At 35.3% G+C, this 18,109-nt stretch overlaps 1 protein-coding gene across 11 annotated transcripts in view; it reads left to right on the forward strand.

Moving 5' to 3' along the window:
- Positions 1-18,109, forward strand: part of ROBO2 (roundabout guidance receptor 2) — a 656,142-nt gene that overhangs the window by 493,826 nt on the left and 144,207 nt on the right. For all 11 annotated transcript variants that reach the window (XM_024993901.2, XM_024993905.2, XM_024993910.2 and 8 more), the window contains one exon: positions 14,375-14,502. In XM_024993901.2, coding sequence (XP_024849669.1) covers positions 14,375-14,502 — 128 coding nt within the window. The remainder of the gene's footprint in view (positions 1-14,374; positions 14,503-18,109) is intronic.

The raw sequence follows: 18,109 nt of genomic DNA on the forward strand, positions 1-18,109 counted from the left end.
GAATCTACTCTACCACAAAAGAAGCAATTCCTAGTGAAATCTATTTTAGTAGGTATTTAGTATTAACTCATTGGAGCTTCATCCTAAAAAACCATATTTAGGTAGGGCGAGCTGTGATTGGGGCACAGTGAACCTTCCCCAATAAATTAATGTACTTGAAGTTTCTTCTTAGAAGGTGATTGACCAATCATGTAGATCTATGGAATAGCCTTGTGACAAAATCTCAGTGCAGAAATTTTGCTATTCTTATGAGCATAACTGTACAGAGGTTATTATATCTTTAAACTCATTTCATCAAATATATAGGCATTTGTCATCTTTATAAGGAATATCTGAGTATTCTGTGTTGCTACAATTCATACAACATATAATATTTGTTATAAAAAGTTCAATAGAAACTATAAATAATCCATTTATTAACTCATATTTTCTGATAATTATGTCCAAATATTTATAGCACATTTAACAGAAACAAAAATGTCAATCAGGACTTTTACCTTTATTTGAAAGATTTCATAAAGAGTGTGAAAGAAAATACTTTGAACATAGTTTATACTAAGATATCAATTACCTCAAAGGAATAATGCAAATCTTCAAGGTAGACTAATAAAATATTATATTTCCATGAATTATTTCAAAAGTAACCATAGAGATTAATCAAACATTTCTAGTGTTGAGACCTAACATAAGAAAACGAGTTTGCTCTCAAGAATTTGAGAAGGAAGGTAAGAACTTTAGAGGAATGTATGAGATATTAAAAAAAAACATTAATTATTAAATAAGGAAAATTATATACAGACTATGACGTACAAGACTCTTTAGGGTTTCAGAAAATAAAAGCTTCTCTGTTCCCATGTGACACTAGAGATGGCTCTGAAAGGAAGAATAGAATTTCTATAAGTGGAAAGAAGACTATTCCAAGAGATGGACACAAGATGAAAAAGCTTTGGTGGTGGAAGTATAGGCCAACAATTAGTGATTCGGTTTCCCTGGAGCGTAGTGGAGTGGCACTTAAGGCTAGTAAGGTTAGTTGAGGCTTTATTATGAAAGCTTCTAATTCCAACTGAAGTGTTTGTACTAAACACATTGTGAAATGGGGATTCACTCAGCACAGTGAATAGAGATATCTCCTTGTATCTATGCTTAGAAAATTGATATTTACATTTATATATAGTGTAACTTGGAGTAGAGAAAGTTTGGGCATAGGCCTCTTGGGTAGGAAGTAGTTAAAAAGGTAGTTTAGTGGGTACATTGGGGTATTTCTTGTGGATACACAAACATGGATATTAGTGCAAGTGGCCGTACAAAAAAAAGTATTGCTTTTTTAAATTAGGAATTGATACTATATCAGGGTTCATAGGATAAAAAGAAGTTAAAAGTAATAGTAAAATTTACACCATTGGGTGCCTGGATGAATAATAAGTCAAAAGATTTAATCTAAATACTTTTAATCATATATAATAGCATATGTAACTGAATTCAAGTTACATACTTGTGAGATCCAAGAGTATTTTTTCTCTGAGTTAAGGAGAAAAAGAAATTGCCAAATCAATTATGACATGTCATCTCTAGTGCATCACTTTTACAGCACAATCTTTTAGGATTTTAAATAACTCAGCTAAATTCCATCACCTCCACTAGCTCTGTTCATAGTAATGCTGGTAGATGGTTTCTAATTTCAGAGATTTAAAATATGAAAGATGTATGTCTTAAAATTGATTATGGGAGTAAAAGTTAATGTTTACAGATGCTTTACATGCAACTAACTGAACAATCACAATTGCCTCATGAAAGAGGTATTTTTATACTGAGTTTATTTTACAGTTGAGGAATCTGTGGAGCAAATTTCAGTGGCCACAGAGATATTTAAATTCAATCACTTTAGCCCTAAAGTCCACTCCCTGTAACTACTATACTAAAATGATTTATTTTTAAAGAAAATTATATTAAGATAACAAGAAGTATAATTTTTGAGGTATCACCCCATGTTAGGTTGTTATACATTGTTACACATAATTCATCTTTCCAACAATCTTGAAGTATGGATCTCCTTTTTTCACAAAGGAGGACGCTAAAGCTTGTAGCCGATGAACTACACGCTTAGGTCACAGGACCCACAGTTGGCAGAGCTGGAGTCCACCCTCAGTCTCTCTGACGTCATTATTGTAATTGTTTTTATTTCTCCTGGACTTCCCAGCTCCCTTCGCATGTTTATCTCTACCTCATCTCCAGTATCCAGCCCTACATCTAACATGTGGGGCTCACCAAATACCCGTTCATCGTAGTACAGTACTTCTCAGTTGGGACAATTTATCCTTCTTTCTTTCTCAGAGGGACATTTGACAGTGTCTGAAGGCACTTTTGGTTGGACATGTGAGGGATTAGGTGCTACCGTCAGCTAGTTGGGAGAGGCTTCCATGGTGGCTCAGCTGGTAAAGAGTCTGCTTGTAACACAGGAGACCCTGGTTCGATCCCTGGGCCAGGAAGATCCCCTGGAGAAGAAAATGGCAACCCACTGTGGTATTCTTGCCTGAGAAATCCCATGAACAGAGGACCCTGGCAGGCTACAGTCCATGGGGTCACAAAGAGTAAAACACGATTTAGCGACTAAGCCACCACCACCACCACCACTAAGAATGCTGCTAAACATCCTGTTATTATGCACAGCAAAGAAAAATCTGCCCAAAATGTTGGTAGTGCTGAGGCTGAGAAACTTGATTTAGTGGAGAAGATGAATCTGGGCATAGCTCATCTCAATGCTATTTTATACGATTTTGTCAGGACAAAAATAATAGAATATAGTTCAAAGAAATAGATTCCAAAGATAATAGTCTTTTCTTACTGCCTTAACTATGAAGCTTACACCAGTGAGATGGACAGCAGATACCATGATTGGATTTGACATAAGCATGTCATTTCTAAGCACAGGAAGACACTTCAGTTCACTAATGACTTGAATGCGTGTATAATTTTGCATATTTTCTAGAATGTACGAGTCAGGGAATTTTTCTTTATATTTTTCCTCATTAAATACTTGCTGAATTGGTAAAACTAGTTTAGTAGCTTAATTAGAAAAATGTCTGAACCTTCATTTTCTTTAGACCTACCAAACGGCAAGTTTTGTGACACATTTGATGATAAGTGCTCCTATGTCATTAAGTTGAATTTCTAAATCATTCCATATTCACATTTCACAAGGAGGTTTCTGTTGGCAGAAGGCAAGAAGAGAAAGCCTTTCTAACCTTCCATAACACTGCCCAAAATGAACATCTCTCTGATGATGTAGAAATCTTTCCTGTGCCTGCTGCTGCTGCTTGCTGCTAAGTCGTTCAGTCGTGTCCGACTCTGTGCAACCCCATCGACGGCAGCCCACCAGGCTCTGCCGTCCCTGGGATTCTCCAGGCAAGAACACTGGAGTGGGTTGCCATTTCCTTCTCCAATGCATGAAAAGGAAAAGTGAAAGTGAAGTCGCTCAGTCGTGTCCAACCCTTAGCGACCCCATGGACTGAAGCCTATCAGGCTCCTCTGTCCATGGGAGTTTCCAGGCAAGAGTACTGGAGGGGGGTGCCATTGCCTTCTCCCGTGCCTAGTGAATACCAATGAAGGAACATGTTCATACTGCAAGGACACTAAGTAGATGGCAAATTTGAAAGTCTGTTTTATCCCAAATTGCAGTCCTTACTGCAGAGAGTTCATTCCCAACTCAGAAGGGTGCAAGAAGAGCAGGAACTGCTCATCAAAAAGTCTGGTCTGAGCTGTGACTTCTGTGGACTCTGTTTGGATTTAATCTCTAAAATCCTTTTCTAAACGTACATGAAGTTAAGATTAGTTTCTAACCAAACACACAACTGTGAGGTATACCAATTTTCCAAATGTGATGTTGCAGTTTCCAGTCCTATTGTAAAACCAAATTGTCTTAAGTGCATTTATGCCAATAAAATAATTATTTTCAAATTGAAGGATAATTTAACCAGCTTCACGAATCCATTTGTTCCAACGTGGTGTCATTAATTGTGATATATTTGTACTTTTTACTCTGAAGATTTCTGTTCTAATTAGTTAAAATAATACCTGCAAATATTAAAAAAGTGTTTAAAAGCAATGCACTTAAGGTGTTGCAGATATTATTTTAATAGTCTGCTAATGGTTAGTGAAAATTACCACAATAATACTTGAGTATTAAGGATAATCTTGAAAATAATTCAACATTCCTTTCTGATATTATGAACCAAATAATAGTCCAAATGTCTCTAGAATGCTTTGAACTTAATTTTATGAGTGTGGAAAGACGAATACATGATTTGATAGCATATAGGTACATATCTTTACATATGTAAACTATTATGCATGAATATGCTAAGTCACTTCAGGAGTGTCCGACTCTTTGCAGCTCTGTAGACCATAGCCCACCAGACTCCTCTGTCCATGGAATTCTCCAGGCATGTATACTAAAATGGGTTGCCATGCCCTCCTCCAGGGGATCTTCCCAACCCAGCAATCAAACCCATGTCTCTTAGGTCTCCTGCATTGGCAGGAGGGTTCTTTACTACTAGCGCAACCTGGGAAGCCCAATATCAATACATAATAGAGGTTATCCTAGGCAAATACAACCAAAAGGCAGTGGGACAATGAAAGTGTTGATATGAAGGAGTACTAGATATGGAGGAAGAGTTTCAGTTTGTAAACTAATTAATAGAGTAGGAATCATATAAAATTTTAACAGAATCAGATATCTGAACTTCAGATTTCAAAGGCAGAGCCATTCCAATTGAGGACAGATCCCAAAATCTTGCTGTGAGACAATGGCAAAGGGAGATGGAGACAATATCTCTGAAGGGCAGACATGAGAGAAGTGATGGGCAGTTGTGGAAACTTTTACATGACATATTGGGCATTTTCCATATGCCAGGTTCAGGTCTCAACACTCTGAATGTATTAACTCATTTAATCCTTACAACAGCCCTTAGGAAGTAGGTCCTGATTAAATGCCATGTTTGTCAACTAGAAATTCTAAAGATTCCATTTGAAAACTGGATAACAGGATTGCTGTCCAATAGGAGAGGGCTTTTTGTTTTGCTTAAAAAAATTTTTTTTGCTTGTTTTGAGGATATGTAACTCCTTTCCAAAAAAAGAAAAATTATGTTTTTAGTAACTCAGGCTCTGGGTAATCATTTGGAATGGCTGGAAGATATTCTCACTTTCTCTCTTTCTCCATCCATACACAGACCCACAGGAGAAAGCTGGATTTCCATTAATGCATGGAGGTGAAGGTGAAAATCTGAGAAAGATAGAATATAAGAAAGTTTTACCAGTCAGCAAACAGGTAGTTCAGAAAGCACACAAAAATTTTGCGAAGAGGACCACAGAAAAAAACTTGTGAGGGGTTGTATCAAGAGACAAAACTCACTGCAGAGGAGGTAAAAATGAGAGAATAAGATAACAGGAAAATATGGAAACTTGGATGGAGACCAAGGATATCAGGCTGTGAATTTCACAAGTGTCCACAGGTTTGCCAAGAGAATTAATTGTTAGAGTCTTCAAGGTCTGCCACGGGTGAAGATGGAAGAAACAGGAACACTCAACAGATAGCCATAGCTTCAGTGATTCAAACTTGGAGGACTTTTAGTTTGGGGTGAGCAGGGTGCTTTGGCCTTTGTGGAAGGACTCAGCTGTAGTTTGGTTTAATTGCCCCGTCTCCAGACTGGGGCTCTGGTTCCAAGATGGTCAATGTCTGGGATCCCTGGCAGTCATTCAAGGCCTTGTTGTTTGGGCCAAGTTATCCTATGGTCTGAAATGTGCTTTGTGTTAAGTCAACTGTTGTTATATTCTTATGGGTATTTTAGATATCTTTTTTTGTCTGCTTCTTTCCTCTTAGCTTTTTAGTTAGAAAACACTGGGATGACCCAGAGGGATGGTATGGGGAGGGAGATGGGGGTTGGGGGGGCACTTCAGGATGGGGAACACGTGTACACCCGTGGCAGATGCATGTTGATGTATGGCAAAATCAATACAATATTGTAAATTAAAAAAAAATAAATAAATAAAAGAAAAAAAAAAGAAAACACTGAAACTTCTTGTCTCTAAAGAGAGACTAGAAGAGGTGTTTTCCACTGGTGGGTCAAGCTCACAAGGGTGGAGCCAGCTTTCGTTAAGATGAAGATGACAAGGATAGCATTTATGGAAAGCAAAAAATAAAAGGATAAAATATTGTTTGGTTAATGAAGACAGAGTCAGAGTGGCATCATGTTTCAAGTTCCGTTTTAGCTTTCAGTATAAGCTTCCAGAAGAGAACAGCAAGTTCTGCTGGGGGACTACTTTTCTCTACAATTTCCCAACAAGTCTAATCTGAAAATCTTGTTTTCTTTCCTTCCTCAATGAATGTTATGTTAATTGTAATTTTTAAAAGATATCTGTTCTTCATACTGCTCTTAAGTGCTTTGCTCAGTCTTCCTTACAAAACCTGAAAGAATCAAGTTTCATTCACCCAAACTGTAAACATTAGCCTGCATTGTAATTGTAGATAAAAAGGAGAGTGACCCTCTGTCACGTACAGACAACTTCACTTGATATCCCTTTGCCAGCAAAATAATGGCTTATTGTGTTCATTTCAGGGTTCCGGCTCTCAATTGTGATTTAAAAGCTTGACTTTAGGACACACTTTAAATATTATAGATTAAGAAACTATCACCTGGGATCTAGGCTACCAAGAAGTGCTTATGTTAGTTTTAATAACAGTTTCAAGTATAGTCTATGGAAGGATTTTCTTTGAAAAATTGTGAGCAGAGAGATCATTTTAGGAAAATTGAAACACTTTTCCTTTTTTTCAACTGCCAAGTGTGAAAGAAGCAAAAGATTTAAATTTCTCCGAGAAGGTTTATGTTGTATAAAAGAATGCTTTGAGAAGTTGTGAGATTCTGCTATGTACTCTTTTTGAGCAATTGAAACATATCAGTGGGTTCTAATTGGCTGCATCTCCATTTTCACTGTAATCTATATAGTGGTATTGACCAGTTGATCGGTATGACTCTAATTATTAGTAAATGATTCCATTAGATTAGTGAGTGATTTTTTATCATAAAAATTCTTTTGTTGAAAACAAGGCAATAGACTTTATCTTAACAAGGCAATAACAGCATCATATTAAAGCTGCATAGTTAAATGTTCATTGAATTTGGAATAACAGAATGCCTATTGTTGCAGACGTTTCTTTATTTTCTGAAAGAATCTAAAAGGTGTGAGGTGACCTTCAGCTCTTTTGATTGAGTGCAAGTACTTTGAAAATTGAAAACAAACTTTTCAAGTCTCCCTAAAAGGAAAGAAACATTTACTTCTGTAGACATTAAATATTTCCTTGTTCAATTCATAATTTTTACAATTGGCCAACTTAATGATTAATAAAGCAGATATGTAATAAAATTTTAAGTGCTGATTCAAAACACTCATTCTAGAACTGAAGCCAGACATCTTATAACAAGGAGCAGTAGGTGATTTCAAAAACTAAAAATGCTGAGGAAATAGATTTCCTTCATGAAAAACAAAGGTGCTTTTGAGATGAGAACAGTCATTCAGGAAGTTTTATTAGTGCAGAGCCCTCACGTAATTCACACAAGGCAATGAGATCCAAGGACTTGAACATAGTAGAATTCCAGTATGTAATAGAAAATGTAGTGTATTTCCTTTTGTCTTTTCTCTTCCCAAATTCTGTAGCCCATTGTGGAAGATTTGGAGGAGGTGGTCCTTATATTATCTTAATTATATTCATAAAACTCAGAAAATCATTAGAAGTTCCTACTCTAGAAGCCTAAGGTACATTGGGGATTGCAAAGTATGAGAAATGCATAACATGTAGTTATGTTGTCAAATATTGCCAGTTTTCAAAGTCCTTTTTTGGTATTTTCACAGTAAATTTAAATTTATAGGAAATCTTCCCACTGGTTGTGAGAGAAGGTTTCTTTAGCAAGAAGAAATAAGATAGACACTTTCATTTAAATTTGGAAGTGACTTTAGAATACTTTAAGAAGGTACTTCGTTTATTAAAAATCAATAATATTTTCTCTTTTGACGCACTTTTAAGAATATTCATTCAATGTAAGATCCCACACAAACATAACATTGCATACAGACTGTTGTTTTAAGTATTAAAATAAATTGATTTTGCTTTGTTTATTATTTAGCAGAACAGATGGTAGTGGTTTGACACAATTCAGTTCTCTTTTTCTCTTGTTGTTTTCTTTTGGGGAAAAGAAAAAAACAGCACAAAAACCAGAGCTGCTTTTCCTACTTTGTCACAGCTGGTTACCAATCAATCTCAATTCATGGTGCAGTGATGATAGCACATGATGTCCAGGGGCCAGATATGATTGGGTTACATTTTTCAGCAATGTTCATATCAGGAAAAGAGAAAAAAAGATATCTTTATAGCGGGGACTGTCAACACATGATTGGACCACTGTCATTAATCAAACCTGGCAACAATGACTGCATTTATACAGGTCTGAGACTGGCATATTTCACAATCAGAATCACCGAATTTCTGTTAGGATTTCCTCAACCAGTAAAGTTGTTTCATGGTTGTTTTTTCCTTATTTTTAATTAAAGTCAGAAAATACCTCCTGCATGTTGATCATATCTGAAAACTAGCTCTTTTATACCAAAGTATGCTCTGGTTACTACAGATTTATTCTCCACTATGTAAAGAAGGGGCTTCCCAGGTGGCTCTGTGGTAAAAAAAAAGAAAAAAAATTTCCAATGCAGGAGATGGAGGAGACACGGGTTTGATCCTTGGGTTGGGAAGATGCTCTGGAGAAGGAAATGGCAACCTGCTCCTGCAGTCTTGCCTGGGAAACCCATGGACAGAGGAGCCTAGCGGGCTACAGTCGATGGGGTTGCAAAAGAGTCAGATATGACTTAGCGATACAACAACAGCAATAAGAGCTAATCAGAAAATTGTAGCTACATTCGATTGTTTAATAAACAATAATTTTAAACTGTATATATTTTGGGAAACACACTTGTGAACCTTCTATGATTACAGTTGGTTTTAGAGTAATACTGAGAAAAAAATATTGGTAAAAGTTACTTTCTGTATTGGTTTTGCCATGTATCAAAATGAATCCACCACATGTATACCTGTGGTGGATTCATTTTGATACATGGCAAAACCAATACAATATTGTAAAGTTAAAAAATAAAATTAAAATTAAAAAAAAGGGAAAAAAATAAAAATAAAAAACAGTACATAAAAAAAAAAGTTACTTTCTGAAGTTTTTGAGATACAGAGTTTGATGTAGAAATACACACCTGCCCAAAGCATATGCACTGCTACTGCTGCTGCTGCTGCTAAGTCACTTCAGTCGTGTCCGACTCTGTGAGACCCCATAGACGGCAGCCCACCAGGCTCCCCCGTCCCTGGGATTCTGGCAAGAACACTGGAGTGGGTTGCCATTGCCTTCTCCAATGCATGAAAGTGAAAAGTGAAAGTTAAGTCGCTCAATCGTGTCCGACTCTACCACATGCACACAGAGCAGTAAACACACATATCAAATGAGAAAGAGTGTTGCTTTGTGTTAGAAAAATGAATGGACACTGACGCACAGGACATCGATTTCAATCTATTTATAACTCAAGACCACAATCTCAGTATCTTCTTTTATAAAATGGTGTGTGGAAATAGGCATTTTCTTTAAGTCATTTATTGTTGTGAAATCTTATATGAATCTCCGCTGTAAACTGTTAAGATCTCATTAAATACAAGGATCTGTTATTTATAATCATTTATATTAGTAATATTTGCTCTCTAGGGAAAATTAATATTTCCCAGTTATCCAATCAAATAGTGTAAAGCATCAATGAGATTAGTATTACCAGAAAGAAATAAAAGAAATAAGGTCACAGTTATTGGACCTGTGGAAATATTTGACATCTAATTGCTTGTGAAACATGTACTTTTAGGAGGCAAATTATGTCTCGGAGACATCGTGACCTGTTAGAGAAAGCAGAGATTGGTAGTAGATAGTCATGACAATTTTCCCCCTGACTATAATTGTCTCGACGTGTGTGGCCTTAGGAAAGGAACTTTATCATATTTTGCCTCAGATTGCCTAAATGTAAAAGTAGCAATGAGCTAAATGTTTACCTCTTTCTGGGTTTTGAAGCTACTTACACATAATTTCTTTAAAACCAACCCTCATATATCTTAAATTTTTGGAGGTAAGAGCTGATTTGATCACAACTATACGTTGGTCATTTCTCTGACCTGAGACGCATCTTACTGTGATTTCTCTGACCTGAGACGCATCTTACTGTGGAAATTGACCAAGGTATCGTGGCATGCTTCAGTCTCCTGGATGGTGGGTATTGTCAGGGCTCAGGCTGCAGACTGGCACATTGTTTCAGTCATGTTGGAAGGAGCAGCACTGTCTCCAGTTGTACAGTTGAATTAGATCCCCATAGGCACTTTTATGAAGATGAAAAAGTGTGTACTTTGGAGGAAGACAGACCTTAAAATCCAAATTTCTATGTAAAAGTGTCAAAATTTTAAATACCAGTTATTTCAATAATTTTAAAACAGTAGCAGACCGAAACACACATACACACACAACTTGCTTTCATACAGATTTCAGTCCACAAATGAGCACATTGCAATTAGGATTTTACAGTATCTAGTATAAATTTCTGTATTCATACCATGAGGCTTGAAATTCTAGTAACAACTCAATTTTGTGGGAGCAGCTGCCATTTGGGTAGTATATCCTTTTAATTTCCCTCTATAGAATCATTTATCATGACTTTTTAAAACATGAATCTTTATACTTTCTCTTTGTTGAAAGTTGTAACCACTGTAATATAGTTGATGAAGAATGTGCCAGGAGAGCTAGTATTTAATACGGTCTAAACTTTTGCTACCAATGAATTCCTAGACTCTGAATAGTAAAGTGTTATTTTTATAATCTTAAAATGAGGACATTATACTAGACACAATAACTTTTCAAATTTTCCCTGTGTCTCAGAATTTATAATCTGCTGGTTTCTAGGAATAACCAGGATCCATGTATTCTCTTATTTTTCATAATTAAACATCCTTTCCCCCTCTTATCCTAAAAGTATTTTATTTAAGCTTTAAGAATCTTTAATATTAATATTTGGGGATTTTTGTAAGTATTTCCATGTTCACAGATTCATATTCTTCATGGTTTTCTAGACTTAAATAGTATTTTTTGAAGTTATTATTTTTACACATGAAGAGTTTACACATGAAAAATTGTCACCTTTTCAATTTTTATGTCTGTAATTCCTTTCTTGATATGTAGGGAGTAAAACTGAACATTATATTCCAGGTTCCATTATACCATATTTTATAAAAGTGTAAAAATAAGCTATGTAATTTCTCGTTGAAGTTTATATGCCTAAATTGTCTAATTTTCTAAATAGGATATAGTACCTTTATTCCTTACCTACCAAAATTATAAGAATATATTAAAAAGTATATTTAAGAACACCATGCAAATATATTTTATTGTCATTATTTTAATAATGTAATTAAAACCACTCTAGTTGCTGAAATAATTTTAATATACTCAAAAGAATTGAACAAAGCACAAAACTTGACTTGGTTCTCCTGTAGTCCTCACATTTGTTTAAAATAGTCTCCTAGAATTATTTATTTTGGTGCAGAGAGTTTTGTTTTTCATGTTACTAATTTACATACAGAAATTTATAATGATAATATGTAACTCAAATGTCTAGATTCCTGGTCAGGATTTGCTGACTCCTTTATTTTAACTCTATCTCCATGGTAGCATTTATGTATTAAGTTTTCTGAGGGTTAACATTTATAATATTTTGTTTGAGTTAACCTACACTTCAGAACTAATTGCTGATATATAAAATTAATAGCATTACTTTGTTCCTTGATATAATACAGTTCTGTATTTCGTGTTAATTTACCTTTTAGTTTACTAATAACCATGAAAGAACTACTGAAGAATTGTAAGCATTTGTTGGATGGTTCATGATACACCCAATAAGCATTCATTGAGCATATCCAAGATGTCAGGTGCTATTTGCTGGGCTTCGGGGTATATGGTTTGGAACAAGAGAGAACCAGTTATTGTTCTCATGGAGCATACGTGCTCTTGAAAACTAGGAAGACAATAAACAAGCAAGCAAATGCTTGATAGAGGTATATTCTGTGAAGATAAAAAGTATTCAATGTAACGAAAATATGAAAACAAAGAATAAAAACAACTAAAAATAATTTGAGAAAGTAACTGATGAGCAGAGAACTACTTTACATTGTTTGGACAGGAAGACATCTTTGAGTGGATATCTGGGCTATCTTGAAAGTCAAGAATGATCAGCAATGAACACTGCAGGGGAAGGGCATTCCCTGAAATTATAAGAGAAGTACACAGAGACAGTGATAATTAGGTAGTTATGTTCAGCAAAGGGAAGAAGGCCACATGGTTAGAAGAAAGTGAGCAAGAAGTTGGATACATCATCATCAGAAAGTCTCGAAAACCAGAGTCTGCTCTTAAACACTTGGTTATGCTCTTGGATGCTAAAAGTTCTATGTTGGGACTGTGGCTATAGCAGTGAGTGAAGCAGACAGGATCTCACCTTTATCAAAATTGGGTTTATCAAAATAGACAATACAAAATGTGAGCAAGTGCAAAATGATTGGTGTAGCAATCTTTTTTTTGTTTGTTTGTTTGCTCTCTGGGGGTTGGTGGTAGGTTTTTGTTTGTTTTGTTTTGAGGAGGAAATAATCATAGTTTTCTAGTGAGGTAATGGATAGCTTCAAACAAGAGTGATGGATAATAAGGCTTCCCTCATGACTTGCTGCTAAGTCTCTTCAGTCATGTCCGACTCTGTGCGACCCCAGAGATGACAGCCCACCAGGCTCCCCCGTCCCTGGGATTCTCCAGGCAAGAACACTGGAGTGGGTTGCCATTTCCTTCTCCAATGCATGAAAGTGAAAAGTGAAAGTGAAGTTGCTCAGTCGTGTCTGACCCTTAGCTACCCCATGGACTGCAGCCTACCAGGCTCCTCTGCCCATGGGATTTTCCAGGCAAGAGTACTGGAGTGGGGTGCCATTGCCTTCTCCACCCTCATGACTTATGACATTGTAAATCAGTGAAAGTTTAACCCAAAACATGCAGACAATAGACAGAACTTTTATTAGGCCCATGCCTCAACTTGAAAATCATGATAAACTGTTTTATTCTTTTAGCTGAAGCTGGAAGTAGAGAAAATCTAATTATAATACTCTTCATTGAAAGCCTAAAATGTTTCTTGGTCCTTAAAGCAATAGAAAGTCAGTTAGTTGTGATCATCTAGAACCAATTAAAGTAATATTTTAGAAGTATAGCTTTAACAGTGTGGTGTGTATGGGAAAGACAGTCAGTGTGATCACCTAGAAGCTATTGCAAAATTGTGTGTGTGAAATAACAAAGACCATCAGTGAAAATCAAGAATAAAAATCAGATATGAAAAGAATGTAAAGATACCTTCTTTATTTGAATAATTTCTTTGAATCTAATAAGAGTATATTCATATGCAACCTCTTAAAAATTCTTAAAATTTTTTAGAATTTTTTCTGAACTAGTATGTCAGTGTACTTGTTAAAGAATAGAAGTGTGACAATGCTGCTGCTGCTGCTGCTGCTAAGTCGCTTCAGTCGTGTCCGACTCTGTGCGACCCCATAGACGGCAGCCCACCAGGCTCCCCCGTCCCTGGGATTCTCCAGGCAAGAACACTGGAGTGGGTTGCCATTGCCTTCTCCAAGTGTGACAATAAATGTTTGTTAAAGAGCTGAGGGTGTGCATTTCCAGAAATCACTCGAAGTCATGTTGATGTTTTAAATGTTAATGCCGCTAATTTAAAAAATTATTCTTAATTGTTTTAGCCAAAGTCCCTTTGTCAGTTTGCCAACAAATAAGAGAATTTTCTTCTTTAATATATTTCAGCTCTATTATATTCACAGTGCCTAAAAATAAATCATATATTTGAAGGTAGTGTAACTTACAAAATATAACTCACCAAGAAACTGAAACACACACTAATATTATACTAAGATCTATCAGAAAAACCCAAAGTATTAATAATGCTGTTGATGGTTTTGATGCAGAGTTGTATAGACACCTAAATTATACGTAATTGATAATCAAACAGCTAGAGATCAGATATGAAATTATTGATCCTATTAGCAATACCTTTAATCAAAGTAGTTATACTTGATGACTGAATGTTGTGTGTGTGTGTGTGTTTTATTTTAGGTAAAATACAGTATAAAAGAGAAAAATGAAGGTGAATACTAAGTGTTGTCTAAATGCAACCAATGTTATTGAATAAAGCCAATCCATATTCTACACAGGTATGACATCAAAGATGATTACACACTGAGAATTAAAAAGGCAATGAGTACAGATGAAGGCACCTATATGTGTATTGCGGAGAATCGGGTTGGAAAAGTAGAAGCTTCTGCTACCCTCACAGTCCGAGGTAAGAGACTTAAGATGTGAAATATAACTGAACTAACAGACTAATATTTGGTTAAATTGGTAAGTGAACTCATAATCAAAATAATAGCTTGCACTGTTTTATTAGTACATAAAATGCCTGGATTTTGTGTCCTCTCCATTTTTAATTGAAATAAAATTACTTTCAAATTTGGATTTGAAAGGATGTGCATTTGAAGTGATTAATTTTTATTTAATAAATAACAGCTAACAGTTTAAAATTAAATCTGAAAAATAAAAAAGATGTACACTAATCTTTTGTGTTTCCATTGTTTTGATCTAATTACAGCTTTTAAATGTCACTAGTTTCAAAGAAACTCAGTTTTCTGTTTACTAGATTGTCACTTTATAATAGGAGACAATTTTCTTGAAATTCTTTTTCATTTCAGCATTCAAAAAGCAATCTGAAAAAAAAAAAAAAAACTTAACACTGCTTCCAAAGGTGGAAAATGGATACAAAGGAACTCCCACGTTGAGGAAATCTGATTTAGAGAGTGATTTGTGAAGTCCGTTGGCCTTAAATAATTGAAATAGTCAGTGCTGCTCCTGTATTAGCTTTCACTTTCTGGGTGTCATGCACTTTCTCAGTCATGGAATAATTTCCATTTATAGACTCCCTGCCATTGCTTATAAGGGAAAGAAAGCATTACTTAACCCTACAGTGAGCTAGAATGAATTAAGCGTCTTCCTGGCGGTACATGTTGATCCACAGGAGTAAATTATATAGCCCAAGGTACCAAATAGTACATGTGCACAGCTACACTTACCTTTGCCAAATAGATATTACCCATGGCATTGTGTACACTCACAGGACTTAACAGAGACCGGCAAGTACATCCATTGCTCAGTCTTTCAGCCTTTCATCCCTCAGCTGATGCCTCCTCCTCCCATCACTCTCAATAAAGAAGTTTGACTGCAAGTTTACATCCATGTCTCAGTTGTATTTCACTTTGTCTAGTCAGACCTCAGCCTTGTGCAGTTTTACTTGCAGTTTACACAAGATTAGGTGAAAGGCTTGGAAGAATTTGGATTGGCAAGAAGTATGTGAGGGACTCTCAGACTGGTCTTCTATCTGGTAAGAAAAATGATTTTTGCATGATGTATAATTTGGGCTTCCCTTGCGGCTCAGATGGTAAAGAATCTGCCAGCAATGCAGGAGACCCAGGTTTGATACTTGGGTCGGGAAGATCCCCTGGAGGAGGAAATGGTAACCCACTCCAGTATTCTTGCCTGGAAAATTCCATGGACAGAGGAGCCAGGGGTCGCAGAGAGTCAGGCATGACTGAGCAACTAACACACATTATTTGGGCATCATATCATTAAAAAAAAACAAAAACTTATCTTCCTCCAGGTAATTATTAGGAGACATTCTGAATATTTAGATGATTCTGGATACCTAGAAAAATATTGGTGATTTCCAAACTTCTTAATCACTCTGTTCCTCTTCCACTTAATTCATTTTCCTCCTTCCAGACATTCTAGGTTGGACTTAGATGCAGAATAAATTTAAACAAAATTGGCAAGCCAGTTGTTTAAAAATATTTTCATTTCTTTAAAAAGCTATGAACATACACCAATCAAATATATATATACATATACATATATATATATATATACTGATAATATATGAGCAAAATCTGAAAGCCTTTGTAAGCCTCTTCACTATGGTTAATCTACATTTTCTGGTAGATAATATGTATATGTATATATATTTATTTGCTTTTATCTAGTCAGCCCTTTGCAAAAGCAATTCACCTGACCATATTTCCCCTGAAGTTTGTTTGTTTACTTTTTCTGAAGTAAGTGGAAAAAATAAACAACTCACCAAGAAATGTTCTAGTCAAAAAATATTTGGTGACCAAACAAATGGTGAGAAATGTGAGGAGTTGTTTGTTTATAGAAGCAAGAGGGTTCCTTTTATACTTGAATGCTTGGATGAATGAGATTTGAAGTGGTCTGTTCGCTTTAAGATACTTCCCCAGCTAATTATTTTCATAATTTGTTGAAAATTTCAGGTTTACTATTTCATTTAGCAAAGCCTGCTCCTCCTCAGTGGATGTTTGAAGCTAATGTACAAAACAGATAGGAAGAGTTGTTTATTCTCAATAGGACTTTTTTTAAAAGCAGCAAACCTTAATGATCTCTCCCCTGATGTGTGTCCTAAAGATGCATTAGAGAGTTTAATCTATTTGGTATTTATTTTCATCTGACTAATGTGTCAAAAACAGGGTTAAAGAATAAAAATCCCCATAATATAATAGACTGTGGAGTAAAAATTGTTTAAAAACATTAGGAAAAGCGGTTGGGATTTCTCATGCTAAGAGGTTAACAGGGAAAAAAAAACCATTATCTGCAGCTTAGTATTTTACACTCATTTTTCCATGCACGTAAATGAAATGTTCAACCCTTCTCTGGATTGTTTTATCAGAACAGGGTCAACTGACCAAAGAGGGCCACATCCATTTTCATCCATTTAACGCAAGGACACAGTTTAGTATAATTTGCTGATTTTGAAAACATCCACTGCTGTTTTTTTTTTCCCCCTCAGGATGAAATGTTGCTTTGTGACAAAGACAATAAGTTTTATTGTGATGTTTCTGCTGAAATTTTATCATGATATTTACTTTATCCAATTTTGGAAAAGAAAAAGAAAGAAAGTTTTATAATCAAAATTTTAAACAGACTTACTCAGTTGTTTTCCACTTCAGAAATATGGTGAAAATAGACTATAAAATTAAACATAGTAGCAAGTAGTTCTCTTTGCTGACCAGACAAACATAAAATTAGAAAGATATTTCTAGACAACAGTAAGCCTCCTGATATTTATATTCTTATCAAGTAATTCACGGTCTGATAGAACATTTGAACGTGGCTCCAAAATAAGTGAACACAAACTGCATATTTGTAAACACGTTTTTCCCATTTTTTTAATTGCTTAAGTTGGCTTCGCCTAAACAAGGCTTATTAGGAAAACTTGAACAATTTCAAAAACTATTTCTAGAGCACTAAAGTTCTAATTTTCTTGGAATTACCTGAGACTAAATGAAACAGAAATGTATTTTCTTTCTTTAAACATGATTTCTTACCATTTCTTTTTCCTTTTGTCTCTTTAGACTCAAAATGGCTTTTTGTTTCTAAAGGAAACATTATGTTTCAGATTCAAAAGTGGCACCTGAAAAATAAAATTCAAAAATTAGAAACTAAGTTCTTTTTCTACTACACATTTGCAAAACTGAGAACTCTTATTCGTTAGAATAAGGCACAAATTTATTTATTTTTTTTTCTTTTTTAACTTACAATATTGTATTGGTTTTGCCATATATCAACATGAATCCTGTATACAAGACAGCAAAAGAGTCACTGATGTATAGAACAGTCTTTTGGCACAAATTTATTGTTAGTCTGTTGTGTTTTTAGTTGTTATTGTTGTGTGCCCCTCCGAAAAAAGAAAGAAATTATTGTGTATAGTTCAGCTTACTTTCTTCCTCTTGCTGTAGTAAATCCTCTATAGACTCTAGGACACGCTAAGAGTTTCACCAAGCTGAACTTTCACCAAGCTGAATTTTCATTCAGTTGCTATAATTGCTTTA

Source organism: Bos taurus, chromosome 1 (assembly GCF_002263795.3).
Source record: "Bos taurus isolate L1 Dominette 01449 registration number 42190680 breed Hereford chromosome 1, ARS-UCD2.0, whole genome shotgun sequence".
In the NCBI taxonomy this organism is placed as follows: Eukaryota; Metazoa; Chordata; class Mammalia; order Artiodactyla; family Bovidae; genus Bos; species Bos taurus.